The sequence below is a fragment of the Balaenoptera acutorostrata genome, chromosome 1 (genome assembly GCF_949987535.1).
Source record: "Balaenoptera acutorostrata chromosome 1, mBalAcu1.1, whole genome shotgun sequence".
In the NCBI taxonomy this organism is placed as follows: domain Eukaryota; kingdom Metazoa; phylum Chordata; class Mammalia; order Artiodactyla; family Balaenopteridae; genus Balaenoptera; species Balaenoptera acutorostrata.
The window spans coordinates 139,923,957-139,938,889 of NC_080064.1; the positions used below are offsets into that span (position 1 = coordinate 139,923,957).

The 14,933-nt window shown below is 35.9% G+C and overlaps 1 protein-coding gene across 6 annotated transcripts in view; it reads right to left on the minus strand.

Annotated features, from left to right (window-relative positions):
* The window catches only part of ABL2 (ABL proto-oncogene 2, non-receptor tyrosine kinase), a 122,992-nt gene that overhangs the window by 19,286 nt on the left and 88,773 nt on the right, over positions 1 to 14,933 (minus strand). For 3 of the 6 annotated variants that reach the window (XM_057540946.1, XM_057540924.1, XM_057540937.1), the window contains 3 exons: positions 7,821 to 7,883; positions 6,418 to 6,588; positions 2,600 to 2,895 (listed from right to left, as the gene is read on the minus strand). In XM_057540946.1, the coding sequence (XP_057396929.1) occupies positions 2,600 to 2,895; positions 6,418 to 6,588; positions 7,821 to 7,883 (530 nt within the window). The remainder of the gene's footprint in view (positions 1 to 2,599; positions 2,896 to 6,417; positions 6,589 to 7,820; positions 7,884 to 14,933) is intronic. The other 3 variants (XM_057540949.1, XM_057540932.1, XM_057540941.1) reach the window with 1 other exon arrangement.

Here is a 14,933-nt window from a genome sequence, read left to right on the forward strand (position 1 = left end):
AATGGATAAACAACAAGGTCCTATTGTATAGCACAGAGAACTATATTCAATATCTTATGATAAAACATAATGGAAAAGAATATAAAAACAGAATGTCGATATATGTATAACTGAATCACTTTGCTGTACAGCAGAAATTAACACAACATTGTATACCAATTATACTTCAGTTTAAAAAATATTGATTAAAAAATATGAAAATAAAGAATTATCTTATTGAGGTAAATGGAAGAATTAAACCATGATGGCAGGGGGAAACAGAACTTCAGTTTAATCTCATTTAAACCACTCTTCCTATGGTTCCTAAAGTAGCTCTAGTCTTGAGGGGGAAAAGCTTCCAAAATCTCTCTCTGGATCATCAAGATCACTGGTCTTCAAATATTTTTATGCAAAAAGACTACGGAACCCAAATATATAAGATAAAGGAAGAGAAACGCTGATTAAAGTAGGTAAGAGGGGATTGGCTTCCTGTAAAAGTTTATGAAATACCACCTCAGAATCTTGCACAGAACATAATTTGAAAAACACTGACTTCAGTTTTTTTGGTAGGGAGAGAGTATTCAAATATCTTATAATTTTTATTTCATTAAGATGTGCTTTTGAGTGTCTAGGCCATTTTACAAAAAGCCACAATTTTATTTCAGAGAGTTGTTAACAAAATTGTAGTTAATTTGTGATAAGCAGTAAGAAGTATAAAGTAAGATAGCAGTCTTTGGGCCTTATCTCCCAAGGGAGCTTGCTTATTTTTTAAAAAAGAAATTTCTAGTGTATACAGAAGAGTATACAATTAATAAATGGAGAATTGATGATTTCTATAAAGTGAACTCACCCATGTAAACATCTCCCACATGGAGAATTACAATATTACCAGCACCCAGAAGCCTCCCTCGTGCCCTCCCAGCTATTCACCCCTGCAAAGGTAACCACTCTGCTGACTTCTAACACCTTAGATTAGCTTTGCCTGCTTGTGAACTATACCTATACAAATGGAATCACACAATAAGTACTGTTTTGTGCCTGCTTTCTTTCACTCAACTTTTTTTGTGATATAATTCATATATCACACCATAAAATTCATGATTTCAAGTGTACAATACAGTGGTTTTCAATATATTCACTGGTTGTCCAACCACTACCACCATCTAATTCCCGAACATTTTCATCATCCTACAGAAAAACCCCATACGCATTAGCAGTCATTCCCACTCCCCTCATCCCCATCCCCTGGCAATCACTAACCCCTTCCGCTCAGCTTTATGTGTATGAGAGTCATCTATGACAGGGGTCAGCAAACTTTTCTAGAGGACCAGATAGTAGATATTTTAGGCTTGTGGCCATAGCGTCTCTGTCATTACTCAAATCTGCCGTAATATTGAGAAAGCAGCCGTAGACAATACATAAACAAATGGGTGTATCTGTATTCCAATAAAATTTTATTTACAAAAGTAGGCAGCTGGTGGGTCACAGTTTTTCCTGAGAGTGTGTGTACCAGTACTATGTTAATTTTGCTGTTGTATGAGATTCCGTTTTACGGATATACCACAATGTATTAATTCATTCTACTGTGGTTAGACAGTTGGGTGTTTCTAGTTCCTGACTACTATAAATAATGCTGCTGTGAATATTCTTGTACATGTCTTCTGTACACAAATGCACTCATTTCTATTGGGTATACAACCAGAAGTAGATCTGTTGAGTCTCTCTTATATCATCACTCATCTGATTCTATCTGGTTTCATCAAGAAAAAATATGTCTGTAAGGTGATGCAAAAGAGAAAGAAAATTAATAATTTACTATCTCCTACTTTTTACCAGCCATTATGTTTTATGGAAATTATCTCACTGAATCCTCACAAGAATCCAATAATATGGGATGGGAAACTGAGGCTTAAGTAAGGTCACAACGTTAATAAATGATGGAGTTACCCAGCAAACCAGATCTGCTTGCTTTAAAGCCTGTGTGCTTTTCCCCTACTATGCATATCACAAAGAGAGAAAGAGTGGAAGAAACAATTCAATCTAAATTTACTGTTCAACAGAAGAATTGACATAAGCCTATACTTTACCATTTATAAAGTAAAACAGTTCCATTCTAATATGGCCACTTCTATATGGTTGGTCTTTCTAACATATAAACTGCTAAATGACTGATTGAACTATTTATATTAACATACATTAATGATCAACGTCAATTTCAGAAGCCTAAATTCTTACTCGGTAAACTTTCTGGTAGAGATTATTATAATTTTCATAGATACAAGGTTTAATTTATAAATTCTACATAATGTATTGGATGCATATATGCATACTTGTATACTGATGATGATGAGAACAGTTAACTTATATAGCTGTTTTCTTCATTCTTCACCTTCAAATCTAGCTCATCATTAAACTATTAACATAATACTGCTTTTAATTTCCATTACCATATTCTTTTGAAAAGAGTAAGCTCTCTCTCACATGCCAAATAGCTCAAACTCAATGTCAGTGATTAGTTTATTTCATGTCAGACATAAAAACTATACTCTTTGGTCGTTCTGAGTATTGTTTCTAAAGAGCAGCCAGTCCACACCTAGAGGTGGCTGCCAGCCAGTCTTACCTTGCCATCTGTGGTGGTATTGATCCTGTAGTGATACACACGCCCCTCATACCTGAGCGAGATTGACAGCTGCCCAGGGCTGCTCTCACTTTCTCGCACCAGGAAGCTGCCATTGATTAGACTGCTGAGTAGGTACTCCGCTGCACTGCGAGACACAGGTCCATGGTACCAGGAGTGTTTTTCCAGGCTGTTCACTGGGGTGATGTAGTTGCTTGGCACCCAGCCTTGGCCATTCTTAGAGCGAACTTCACTCCACTCACCATTCTGGTTGTAACCAAGGACTCGTAGCTTTTCACCTGGCCAGGGGGTCATCATAGAATGAAAGAAAAGATGTTACGACTATCTCAAATGGAAGCAGTCTACTGTCAAACTTAAAACTCACTGAAAAATGAATCAAGAACTTTTAAGCCAACAAAATTTTTAAAAATAATGAAAAGTTGGCTGTCATCATAGCCTGACTGATATCTTTAGCTCGTAGCTTAAACAAAAGCAGCATAGTTAAGAGATGGTTTTCTGACATTACCTACAGAGTTTTAAAGGTTTTTAACCAGAAACTCCATGTATGCAACTAAGGTAGCATACAAAGATAAAAAGGTTACTCAAATGTCTGGAAAATGACATAGGCTCACTCTTCAAAAAAATGAAATTAATTTTTTCCTCAAAACAGTCTGTCAGGGAATGTATCTTATATATGGTTCAGTGTTAACCACAATCAAGGACTAGGGATAAGACATGTAAAATACAAAGTTACTTCTAAATTTCAGTTGGCACAAAGGCTACAAAAACCATCAATGTAAAAAAACAGAACAAAACAAAAAAGAACTGACCACAGAGCTTTCAGCAACATTTTCAGAAAGAAAAGTACTTGGAGGTGGAGGTGGGCAGTGAGGACTCCCGAAGCACAATCTTTTCCAGGGCTCAAGTTTTAAAACAGTTAGAATTTCCCAATATCCCTCCCATTCCCCATGATGAATTAATCACCCCTATCTGCTCCTCTCAAAGTAGTGTGTGGCAAAGGGAAGCTGAGTCTGAAGTTGGAACCCAAGACACAAGTTACTCGGAGTTATCTTTGCTATCAACTTCAATGTCCTTGATTTCTCTAATAAAGCCGTGAACATCAACTTTAGACTCCCCAAACATACACCCTGCCCCTGTACTTGCAGCACAGGCAAAACAGGGAAGGTGAAAGAGGTATCATTAGTGATAAATGATAACTTAAAGAATCCTTATAAGGTCTTAGGCTCCCATATCTGAGAGATGCAAGCCTTCCTATAGAGTTCAGATTGACTTCAGTGTCAGAAAACAGAAGAAAGCCAGAGCAATCAAAAGCACATGGCTCAGCAGTTATCAGGCAAAGGCTGTTGAGGAAAAACTCAAAATTACTATTCTGGCAGCCGTCTAACTTTTTTCAGCGGTCTACAGAAATGTTTACCATAGGATAACTTTCTATTAGCCCCTACCACCTCACCCAAGACCCTAGGATGTGAGACATTCAATGAGAAAAAACATGAGTTTGTGCATGTGCACACGCACACGCACACATACAAAAAATATGTATACGTATAAGTATATAGTAGTGTACGTGCATGTGGTGGTGGAAATGCATGTGTACTGATAAATACTCCCCAACCATATCTGCAGGGGAAAAAAATCTTACTGCTGCCAGAAAAGCTAAATAAGACTTGTCAGTCTGTAGCTTTTCTCCACTACTCTAAGAGAATGAGAATTAAAGACTAAGTTCTTTACCAAGTATATTACTGTTGCTTCCTTACAAAGAACTGATAATGACATGTCATCATAATCAGGATACAGTCAAACTCCCTAGGTGTTTGGTTGTTTGTTTTTCTCTTTTTGGCAGTAAGGAGGAGAATTTTCCACTCTGGAAGTTTTGAATACCATGGAAATTGACAATGGATATAAACATTGGCCCTATTGCCAGAGGAATCCTGGGAGAACTTTGTTTTTTAATTCAAGCAAAATATCATCTTTGAAGAAGGAACTAAAATAAGTATTGCTATTTTATTTTTAAAATATTTTCTTGTCTTTTAAAATAATAAATTAGCTTTAGCATGACACTGTTTTATATTAATAAGAACCTGGATAAAAACCTGGCATTTCGTAGGTTTTAAAAGAAATCACTGTTGGTCATAAGAAAATGGGAATCCCACTTCTTGGGCTGCACACTAGTAGTTGCCATTACTGGTAACAGATGAATCAACAGGCTTTCTTTATCAATGTTTCCTTGGTGACTGACTGAGCTATCTTGGAAAATAACTGACATGAAAATTATATCTAGGAAAGAATGTTCTGAGTCTTCACTTCACCAACTTCTCCACTGAAGCATCTTAAGGTAAAAGAGTGTGTTGTAGCCCAAAGAGACTACCTACCACACAGTATATAATGCTTTTGAAGTCCTTTGTTTTATCCTAAACGTCTGTGTAAAATTTTCCTCCCATCATAAAACACAGCCCCCCACACATGTACAAATACCATCACCAACCTGCTGCCCCCAAAACTACCCAAAATCTTTAAGTAAACTGATGTTAGGAGATAATAATGCACTTTACTTTTCCTGTACTTTTGAAACCTCCTTGCACATGTACACATACAATCATGCCCACTCTGGGACATACCTACACCCCAGTTTGAGAAACTCAGTTTTAAGGATTTCTGCTTTTGAAGAATCTGGTTGGATTTTAAAAATTGATGTATATAAAAATTTTATTTAACGGTAACATTCCTTGAGTGGAGACCTGTCTTCTTAATTTGGTATATGTGCTCCCATTTAATACCTCATTCTGAACCCTTACAAATAAAAAGAATATGTTTGACAAATAATCATTTAAGTTACATTTTCATTTAGCTAAAAATTATCCTGAATCTTATTTTTTCCCCGTAGGAAGCTTTCATAAATGCAAAAGACAAGAAAAGCTTAAGCAGATTAGCAATCCAACTCACGTACACAATGAGAATGTCCTATACTATTTCTTTCTCAAAAAAGTTTCACGTTTTCTGTCCTTGTTCAAAAAACCAATAATGGTTGGTTTTACCTGGACATGTTCTCGATGTTCCCTTTGATAAGAATTTACTACTGAAAATAAACTACTACTCTGTTGAGAGTGTTACTACAATAGAAACCCTTCCTACTAGTCCTTTCACTAACCCATATAAACACAAATGAGAGATAAGTTGTCTAGGCCAGTGCTACTCAAAGCAGGTCCACAACAAGATGCTTGTGCCAGAATGTGAATCACTGGATTACTTTCTTCCTGCTGAAAGTCTTGTTCCAAAAAAGGAAAATGTCAGCTGAACTAAATAATAAATAGTGCACTTAGCAATGTAGTTGTTTTACATTTTGAGTGAAAGTTCTTAATCTCAGTGCAGACTGGTAACGAATGGTTCTCAAATAGGCAGTCAGTCCACGAACGACACTTAGAGTAGCACTGGGGTCTGGCAACATGACATCTTAGCCACAGTTCAGTGAGAAGAGGTGTACGGTAAACCTTACCTTTGTGGCAGGTGAATGCTGGCATATTATGTATAGTACAGAATTCTGAGAATGAGTAAAGTTTATGTATATATCGTGTGGTGTTTTTTCTAAAGTACTTTGTCTCATTTTAGCCTTAATAAAAATCCTATAAAGTAGATAAAGTGGCATTATCCCCTACACAGGTTTAAAAAAAAAAGAATGAACCAAAGGTATCTGGGCCCAAATTGCCTAGCTAATTTTAGTCAGAGGCAGAATCTAGAATACACCCCTTTATTTCTTAACCACTAATAAAAACTGAAAAATGAGAGGATGTTACATAGAAGCTCACCTTTAGTAATACTCAGTGTGTTATCACCACTTGCTACGAAATCATAAAGTGCAACAAAGAGATTAGGGTCACTCTCAGTGGCTCCAAGCAAGTTCTCCTTGGAGCTCCACCTGATGGCTTCATTCAGGGCCTGGGGTTCAACATCACAACCATAGGGGCGGTGCAAGGCTTCTGAAAGACATAAAGAGAAAGGAGTTCACAGTAAGTCCAAGAGATGGAAATTCATTTGAATTCAGTACATACACAATATTTTAGCTGCTGGCATTATACTGATGGCTCCAGGGTGGAACAAAACTGTACACATAGTTGTGGAGTCATGAAGAATGAGCAAAACAGCACCATCTCCTAAGCAGGAGAGAAGTCTACTTGTTGAAAATACAACAAGATAGAGAAAAGAACACAAAACGAGCATTTAGCTGTTATATGCCTTAACCAAAATCAGAACTAAATGAATAGGAAAGGCACAGTTTCCTCAAAATAAAAAAAGAAATCTCAAAAAGAAATGGCAGTTCATTTTATAAAACACACAAGATATTTTGTCTAGGTGACGGTGGTTTTAAGAAGGAATAGTTATGTTTTATAAGTCCTCCCAAAGTACCTTTCTCCCCTTACTCTCTCCATATAAAACAAATTGTGGAAAAGATAACAGAGATTTTAAGAAATATGTACAGACTGTATTAATCCAGACCTTCCATTTACATATAGAAAATTACAGAAATAGTGCCTTTAGAAAAAAATCCTAAAATTACCTATTAAATAACAGAAAAATATTTTGGTTTAATACAAAATATTTTTGGCATCCCAAAATACCTTTGTGTTACCATGCACTGTCTATAACATAACAGCTTTCAATTGTTAATTGTTTTAATGAAAAAAAAATTTTTACCCTATTTTCTTTTCCTAAGTGGTACATTTTTATAAAATAACTAACTTAGCGCTCTAGAAAATACTGCCAGCAGTGGACATGATTTATTGAGTTTCTATCATGTGTACTGGTTGAAGCCTTGTAAGACCTGGTTTCTTCCTCAAGGCATTGTGGTTCTTAGATTTAGTTATACTACACAAACAGGTGATCCCTATACCATCTTAGTTAAAGATCACCTGCTTCTCACAGTTCAGGATGATTATACAAAAAATACACTCATCTTTCAGTAGCAATGTTCTTAATCACTAAAAACTGGTTTTTGTGGCAATCTGCCACTATCCAGCTGCCTCTGTCATAAAACAACACTTTTCTAGTATGTCTCTCTCTCCCTCTCCTTCCACTCATTTTAAATTTAAACTTGGTTTTATCATACATGAAGAAAAACCCTTGAATCCGTGATTTTCTTTCTTTTCCAATCCATTCCCTCCTCTCCTTCTGTACTGCCAATGTCTTAGTTCAGATTCCCATCATCTCTCACCTGGACTACTGCCTCCAGTCTTGTCTCCCTCAAATCCATCCTCCACACAGCTGGCAAAGTGATCTATTTAAAACAAAAATTTGACCATGTCACTCTTCTTAAGATTCTTTAATAGTTCACCATCAAGCTAAAATCTCTTTAACATGGCCTACAAGGTCTCTTATTATCAGATCTCTACCTATTCCTCCAGCTTCACCTCTCCCCCATTCCACACCTCAAATTTTACATCTGAACATACACCATGATGCTTCCTACCTTTTTGCCTTTGTTCACATAGTCCTATCTACCTAGAATGTGCACTCATTCCACCCTTTTTTTTGACTGGCTGGCTTCTACTCATTTTATTGATATAACACTCAACTCCAATATAACCTCCCCATGGAAGCCTCACATGCTCCTCCTCCCTGTGCTCACAAAAGCATTACACTTGCTGCAGTAACACCTCCTATCTTTATCCTCAATTTATGTTCGTTTCCCCAACTTCACAATGTGCTCCTTGGCATAAGAACTGTATCTTTTTTCTAGCAAGTGTCACATAATATGTGTTCAGTAACTGTTGACTGAATGAATAACCAAATTACACAAAAATATAAGTGACAGGAAACAGTGAGATGTCTTTTAAACTTCAAATAGCATTAACCAATGTTTTTAAAATGGCTTCATAACCGTCTATATCATACAGACAGAAATTCCTCTTATAGGTTGGATGTTCTTCTAACAGTTTATTTCACTTCTTCACATTCCTTCCTCCTCTTAAAAAGAATGTATTTTCAAAATTTCACAGCTAATTAAATTGTTTTACATTAAGAATGTTACAACAAACCTGAAGATATGTCCATATGTCCTGAAAAGTTAATTTGAAACAAATTACCTTGCTTCTTGTTTAAATGCAGAATTATAGTGAATAGGAACAGCTGTATTATATATACTACGATAACAAATTAGGATTACCAAACAAAATACTATATCATATAAAACATGCTTCAAACTGGTCTCAGGTACTATGTTTTTCTTCATTCTAATGAAATATTATCTACTCTAATGGAATTTCCATTGGGCTACTTTATTAAAATGAAAAGAACTGCCAAAAAGAAGTACAGAGAATAGTCTAATATTTTTTAGGTTCTATACTGAATATCACATGTTCCATCCACAATGATAAATGTTTCTTGCCAGTGATAGTGGTAACACATTACAATGTTTTATGATTATTATTTGGTTTAATGATTGTCAAACAGTTCAAGTATATTTCCTTCTTTTTAGATAAAAGAAAGTCCCCCTTGTTTGACATTATAAGAGGAACAAAAATCAAGGGTAACAAGAACTTCTGTACTACCAAGTCAGAAACAGTAATCAAGTAAACACTGAAGCCAACTCTTAAATCCTATCAGGCCAGAAAAAACAAATACTGTATATTTATACCTTACTTTGTGAAACCCAGTATATTAAAAATCTAAGATTTACAAAACTAATGATTTTAGTGAACATCTACTATACAGTAGGCACCATGCTGGGCCTCAGAATATAAAGATTAAAAATCACTAATAACATTATTTGGACTTACTATAAAAAACTAGCATCCATTCTTTCCCCCAAATGTGCTGCTCTCACAGAATTTTCCACCTCAATTAATGGCAAGTCCATCTTTTCAGTTCCTCAGGCCAAAAACCTTGGAAGTTTGAGTACAAACTATAAGATAAATAAGCTCTGGGGATCTAGTGTATAACATAGAATTACAGCTAATAATACTGTATTATAAATTTTAAAATTGCTAAGAGACTAGATTGAAATTGTTCTTACCACAAAAAAGAAATGGTAATTATGTGACATGATGCAGGTATTAGCTAATGCTATGATGGTAATCATCTTGCATTACCAAAGTGTACCAAATCAACACTTATGTATTATTATACCTTAAACTTACACAATGTTATATGTCAATTATATCAATAAAGGTGAGGAAAGAAAAACAAAAAACCTTGGAATCATTCATGACTCCTTTTTTGCTCTCCAATACAACATCCAATCCATCAGGAAATTCTATTGGCACTGCCTCCAAGAATATATCTGGAATCTATCCATTTCTCACCATTTCTCACCGCCTCCACTACTACTGCCCTGTCAGCACCATCATCTCTCAGCTATATTATTTCACTAGACTTCTAACTGATCTCCATGCTTCTTATCCTAGCTCTCTACTGTCTATTCTCAACACACCAACCAGCTTTTAAAGCATAAGTCAGATTGCTTTACTCCTCTGCTCGAAACTCTTTGATGGCTCCTTATCTTGGAATAAAAGCTAAAGTCCTTACAAGGGGCCTGCAAGGCCCTTTGCAACTTACCTTGCCCAATTCATCTTCCTACTATTCCTCTCCCATTTTACCTCATTCTGACTACTGGCATCCCTGCTGTTGCTTGAACAAGACAGGCACACTCCTACCTCAGGACCTTTGTACTGGCTTTTACATCCGCCTAAAACATTCTTCCCCAAGACATCCACATGACACTTCACTCAAATGTTACCCTCTTGGTACGGCATTCTCTGACCATCCTATTTTAAAATGCATCTACTCCTGACAACACTTCCACATCCCCCATGCCTCCCTTCCTAATGTATTTCTCTCCATCACCTTTTTTTTTAAATAAATTTATTATTATTTTTTTGGCTGTGTTGGGTCTTCGTTACCGTGCGTGGGTTTTCTCTAGTTGTGGAGAGTGGGCTCAGTAGTTGTGGCTCACGGGCTTTAGAGCACGGGCTCAGTAGTTGTGACACACGGGCTTAGCTGCTCTGCAGCATGTGGGATCTTCCCAGCCCAGAGCTCGAACCCGTGTTCCCTGCATTGGCAGGCGGATTCTTAACCACTGCACCAGGAAAGTCCCTCCATCACTCTTACTACCACAAAATATGCAATTTATTTATCATCACATTCACATCAACTATTACCTCATCCCACAAAAATATTAGTTTCAGGAGGACAGATATTTTTGCCTGCTTTGTTCACTAATAAATTCCAAGCACCCCAAACAGTGAATGCATATAAGAGGCTCTTGAAAACAATTTGTTGAATAACTGAATCATGCATACTGCTATACTCACAGAGGATGCTATGAGAGGACAGAATAAGAAAACAAAACTCTGCAGTCAGAAAAGGTTTCAGAGAAGAGAAAGCATTTAAATTGGATGAGCAGGAATTCTGCTCTGATGATAGTAGAATGACAGACTGTCAAAGTGCAAGGACATGTCTATGACATGTGATTCATCTGTACTGGATAGGAACTCCATCAAGCTCAAAGGAGGATTTTTAAAGGCAAGTCAGCTTCTTAAAACCATGTTATTTGACAAAAGGAGAATGAGACCTATGGCACAATTTTATGAAAACTTAAAACATATATACAGGCCAAAAAATACTGTACATTTCTGATATACAAAATAATAAATACAGGAAAACAGTCATTTCTGAGACCAAAGTACTAAAAGAACCACAACTTGGAAAACAATCTTTTTCATTCCCCAATCCCCTTCTTCCCATCTCTGGTTTTACAGTCTTTTTGGTCAAGTCAAAAGATCTTATTTCCTTCGTTTCTTCTTTCTTCCCACTCTTTTGTTCTCACAGTACTAAGGCTCTATTTCCTGTACAATCCGCCTGCACAGGATATCCACTTAAACACCTTCCTACCCACTAGCACCAAACAAAAGGGGAAATTTTCCAAAGACAAGAAATATCCTAACATTTTCCTGAGGCCAGGAATGAACATGTTTTAAATCATAAAGAGTTAAAGAACTAAATGGGGGAGAGCAAGCTAAGGAATGAAGACAAAAAGAGGGGGGAGGACCTATAGGAAGTAAATGCCACCGTGTTATCCAGTAGGTCTAGTCTATGCTACTTTCCTCATCGGCTTAAGACAGTCAAATCTGGATGATTCAGATGTACTGCACCCGCCCAAATACAAGTGTGTAGGCTGGGAATGTTTTATTTTTGAACAACGTCAAGTGACTACTATACATGAGGTAACTTAGATAGTGAGTTATCTGTCATTACTCACTATTGTTGAGGTATATCATGGACTTAAGATGACACAACAGAAGACTCTAATTTTTACTTATGGAATATAGGACCCAGGTAGCAGAAATACATTGTGACTATTAAGAAAAGGTAATTTTATTACTTTTTTCTACTAATACACTTGTAGGAAACAACAAAAATAAGGTAAAACATAGAAGTAGCAGCTTGTACAAAGTAAATTATCAGCATTAAACAAGTTAAAATCCAGAATAAAACTCAAATTCAGAGATAATTCCTAAATTTAACGTTTAATGTTTAATTACTGTTTAAATAATGTCTAATGTTTAATTTAAATTAATGTTTAATTTTACTTAAAACACTTTTTACCAATTAGTCATTCAATAACTTTTAGCAGAAATTTCTAAGTTTAAGAAATTTCTAGGTAGAAATTTGTCAGGTAGTAATTGGAGAAATTAATATTCAAAAATTTCAGTTTAGGCATTTCCAAGCATTTTTACAAACACTTATCTTGCTAGAATTCTACTTTGTCTGATTCCATATTCTCTAAGAAGCTAATACTTTTTTTTTTTTTCTTTTTGGTTGTGCCGTGCAACATACAGGATTTCAGTTCCCCAACCAGGGGTCAAACCCAGGCCCACAGCAGTGAAAGCACAGAGTCCTAACCCCTGGACCACCTGGGAAGTCCCTAAGAAAATAATACTTTTTAACACCTCTTTTAAAAACTGTGTAAGGTGGTTAGATAAATCAATTGTTCTCAATATCAAGCCATATGTATCTTAATACTACAAAATATCATATGTTATTCATTTCTTCTTTCATTCAATAGGTACTTACTAAGGTCCTACTATGAAATACCAGGAAAAAAAAACACATGAAGCTTCACTGGCCAAGAATAAAGATGATAACAATAGGAGATAATATCAATTTTTTGAAATCTCCATTCATGCTTGATTACTGTGATTATGTACCCTCCCTAAACTATCACCCTTATATCATACCTGTCAAGTTGGGTAGAGCAGTTTCTGAGGCCTCACTGCACAGGCAGCAAAGCGATGTGCCCTGATCTCTGCCATAACAATTAGGTAGAAGCAGAGCTGTCCCAAAGACCATTCCTCTGCCCAGAAGCACAAAAGTTTAACTGATGTATGTACAGAGGAAGTCTTGGAATTCCACTCTCTGACAAGCAATACCATATGCATGTGACACTCATTCATGTACTCAGTAGCCAGAAGGAACCAATGGAAGAGTAAGCATTTACAAGTCCAAAGTGGGTGAAGAGTTACATAAAGGAAAATGTCTAGTAATTAGCAAAACATTGAGTCAGAATGGAGATACTTCAAAACCTCTGGAACATTTTGAAAAAATAAGTAAAAACTGACACACATGAGTAACAAATAATAAAATACGTAGGGATTAGTACATATAGATGGGGTTTCATTCCTAAGTGATAATGAAGTGAGACTGTAGAGAAAAGTTTCCTTGAAGAAAACGCGTTTACAATAAGTGTTTACACTTTTAAAAGAGAGGAAACGCCTAACAAGACTCATCTTTTGCATCACTTAAATTAGTTCACGAAACCACAAATCCAAAGTCAAAGAAATAGTTACAATCTGATTCATAAGCACAGAAGCCAGGAAATGACAGCCTTCAGTAAAATTTTGGCTCTATTATAGCTTAATAAAGGTTAAAAACATGGCATGATAGTGCTGAAAACTTTTGAGTATTAAAACTTTTAAAAGTGAAAGCCTAATCTTTGTTAATACATAGGAACAAAGTTAAATAAAACTTAAAGAACCTTATAGGAAATTAGTAAAATCTACAAATGATGGATGACTTTAGTGGTATAATCTACAAAAATAATACAAGAATGTGTTACTGTACACCTAAGAACACTCATTGATTCAATAAATATTTGTTAAGTACCTACTATGTACCAGCCACTGTGCTTGGTTCCAGGTCAATAAAGGTTAACGGTAAAATTATAGATAGTAGAACTGAAATAGCCTTCAATAAAGATGTTACAAAATTATAATGTAAACTTAAAGAATGACTTTGATGTAGGTAATTATTAACAGTGTAAAAAAAACAAACATTATGCACTCAAATTAACTTTTATGAAGCCAGTACTGTTAACATCATGAGGAAAGCAAGAGTTAAACGACTAATGGGTTACCTCAAATTAATGACTCAGAATTTCAAATACTGGGTTGAATTTCTCCTTCCCTAAATTACACAAAATAAAAGGCAAAGGAGCTCCATAATTCATATTTTATACATATCTATATTCTATACCATATGATTTACTATTTAATCAGTAAATCTGCTACTTAAATTACCAATAATTAATAGTTACATTTTTTAAGGCTCCTATATTGTTTTTTTTTAAAGATCATTTTGTGATCTCAGATCAACATCTTTGTTCTTTTTTTTTTTAATTTTTATTTATTTATTTATTTATTAATTTATGGCTGTGTTGGGTCTTCGTTTCTGTGCGAGGGCTTTCTCTAGTTGTGGCAAGTGGGGGCCACTCTTCATCGCGGTGCGTGGGCCTCTCATTATCGCGGCCTCTCTTGTTGCGGAGCACAGACTCCAGACGCGCAGGCTCGGTAATTGTGCCTCACGGGCCTAGTTGCTCCGCGGCATGTGGGATCTTCCCAGACCAGGCCTCGAACCTGTGTCCCCTGCATTGGCAGACAGATTCTCAACCACTGCGCCACCAGGGAAGCCCAAGGCTCCTATACTGTTACCAGGAGTACAGAGGGGATGAACAAATAAACAAAATGTGGTACATACAATGGAATATTATTCAACCATAAAAAGGAAAAAAATTTTAATATATGCTACAACATAGATGGGCCTTGAAAACATTATGCTAAGTGAAATAAGTCAGACACAGAAGGACAAATATTGTATGATTCCACTTAAGTGAAATATCTAGAAGCTGTAATAGTTCTGGAAATGGGTGACTGTACTTCAGGCTACTAAACTGTACACCTTAAAATAGTTTAAAAGGTAAGTTTTATGTTATGTATATTTTATAATTAAAATTTTTTAATTAAAAAATAAGAACTACTGATGTCTCCAAAGA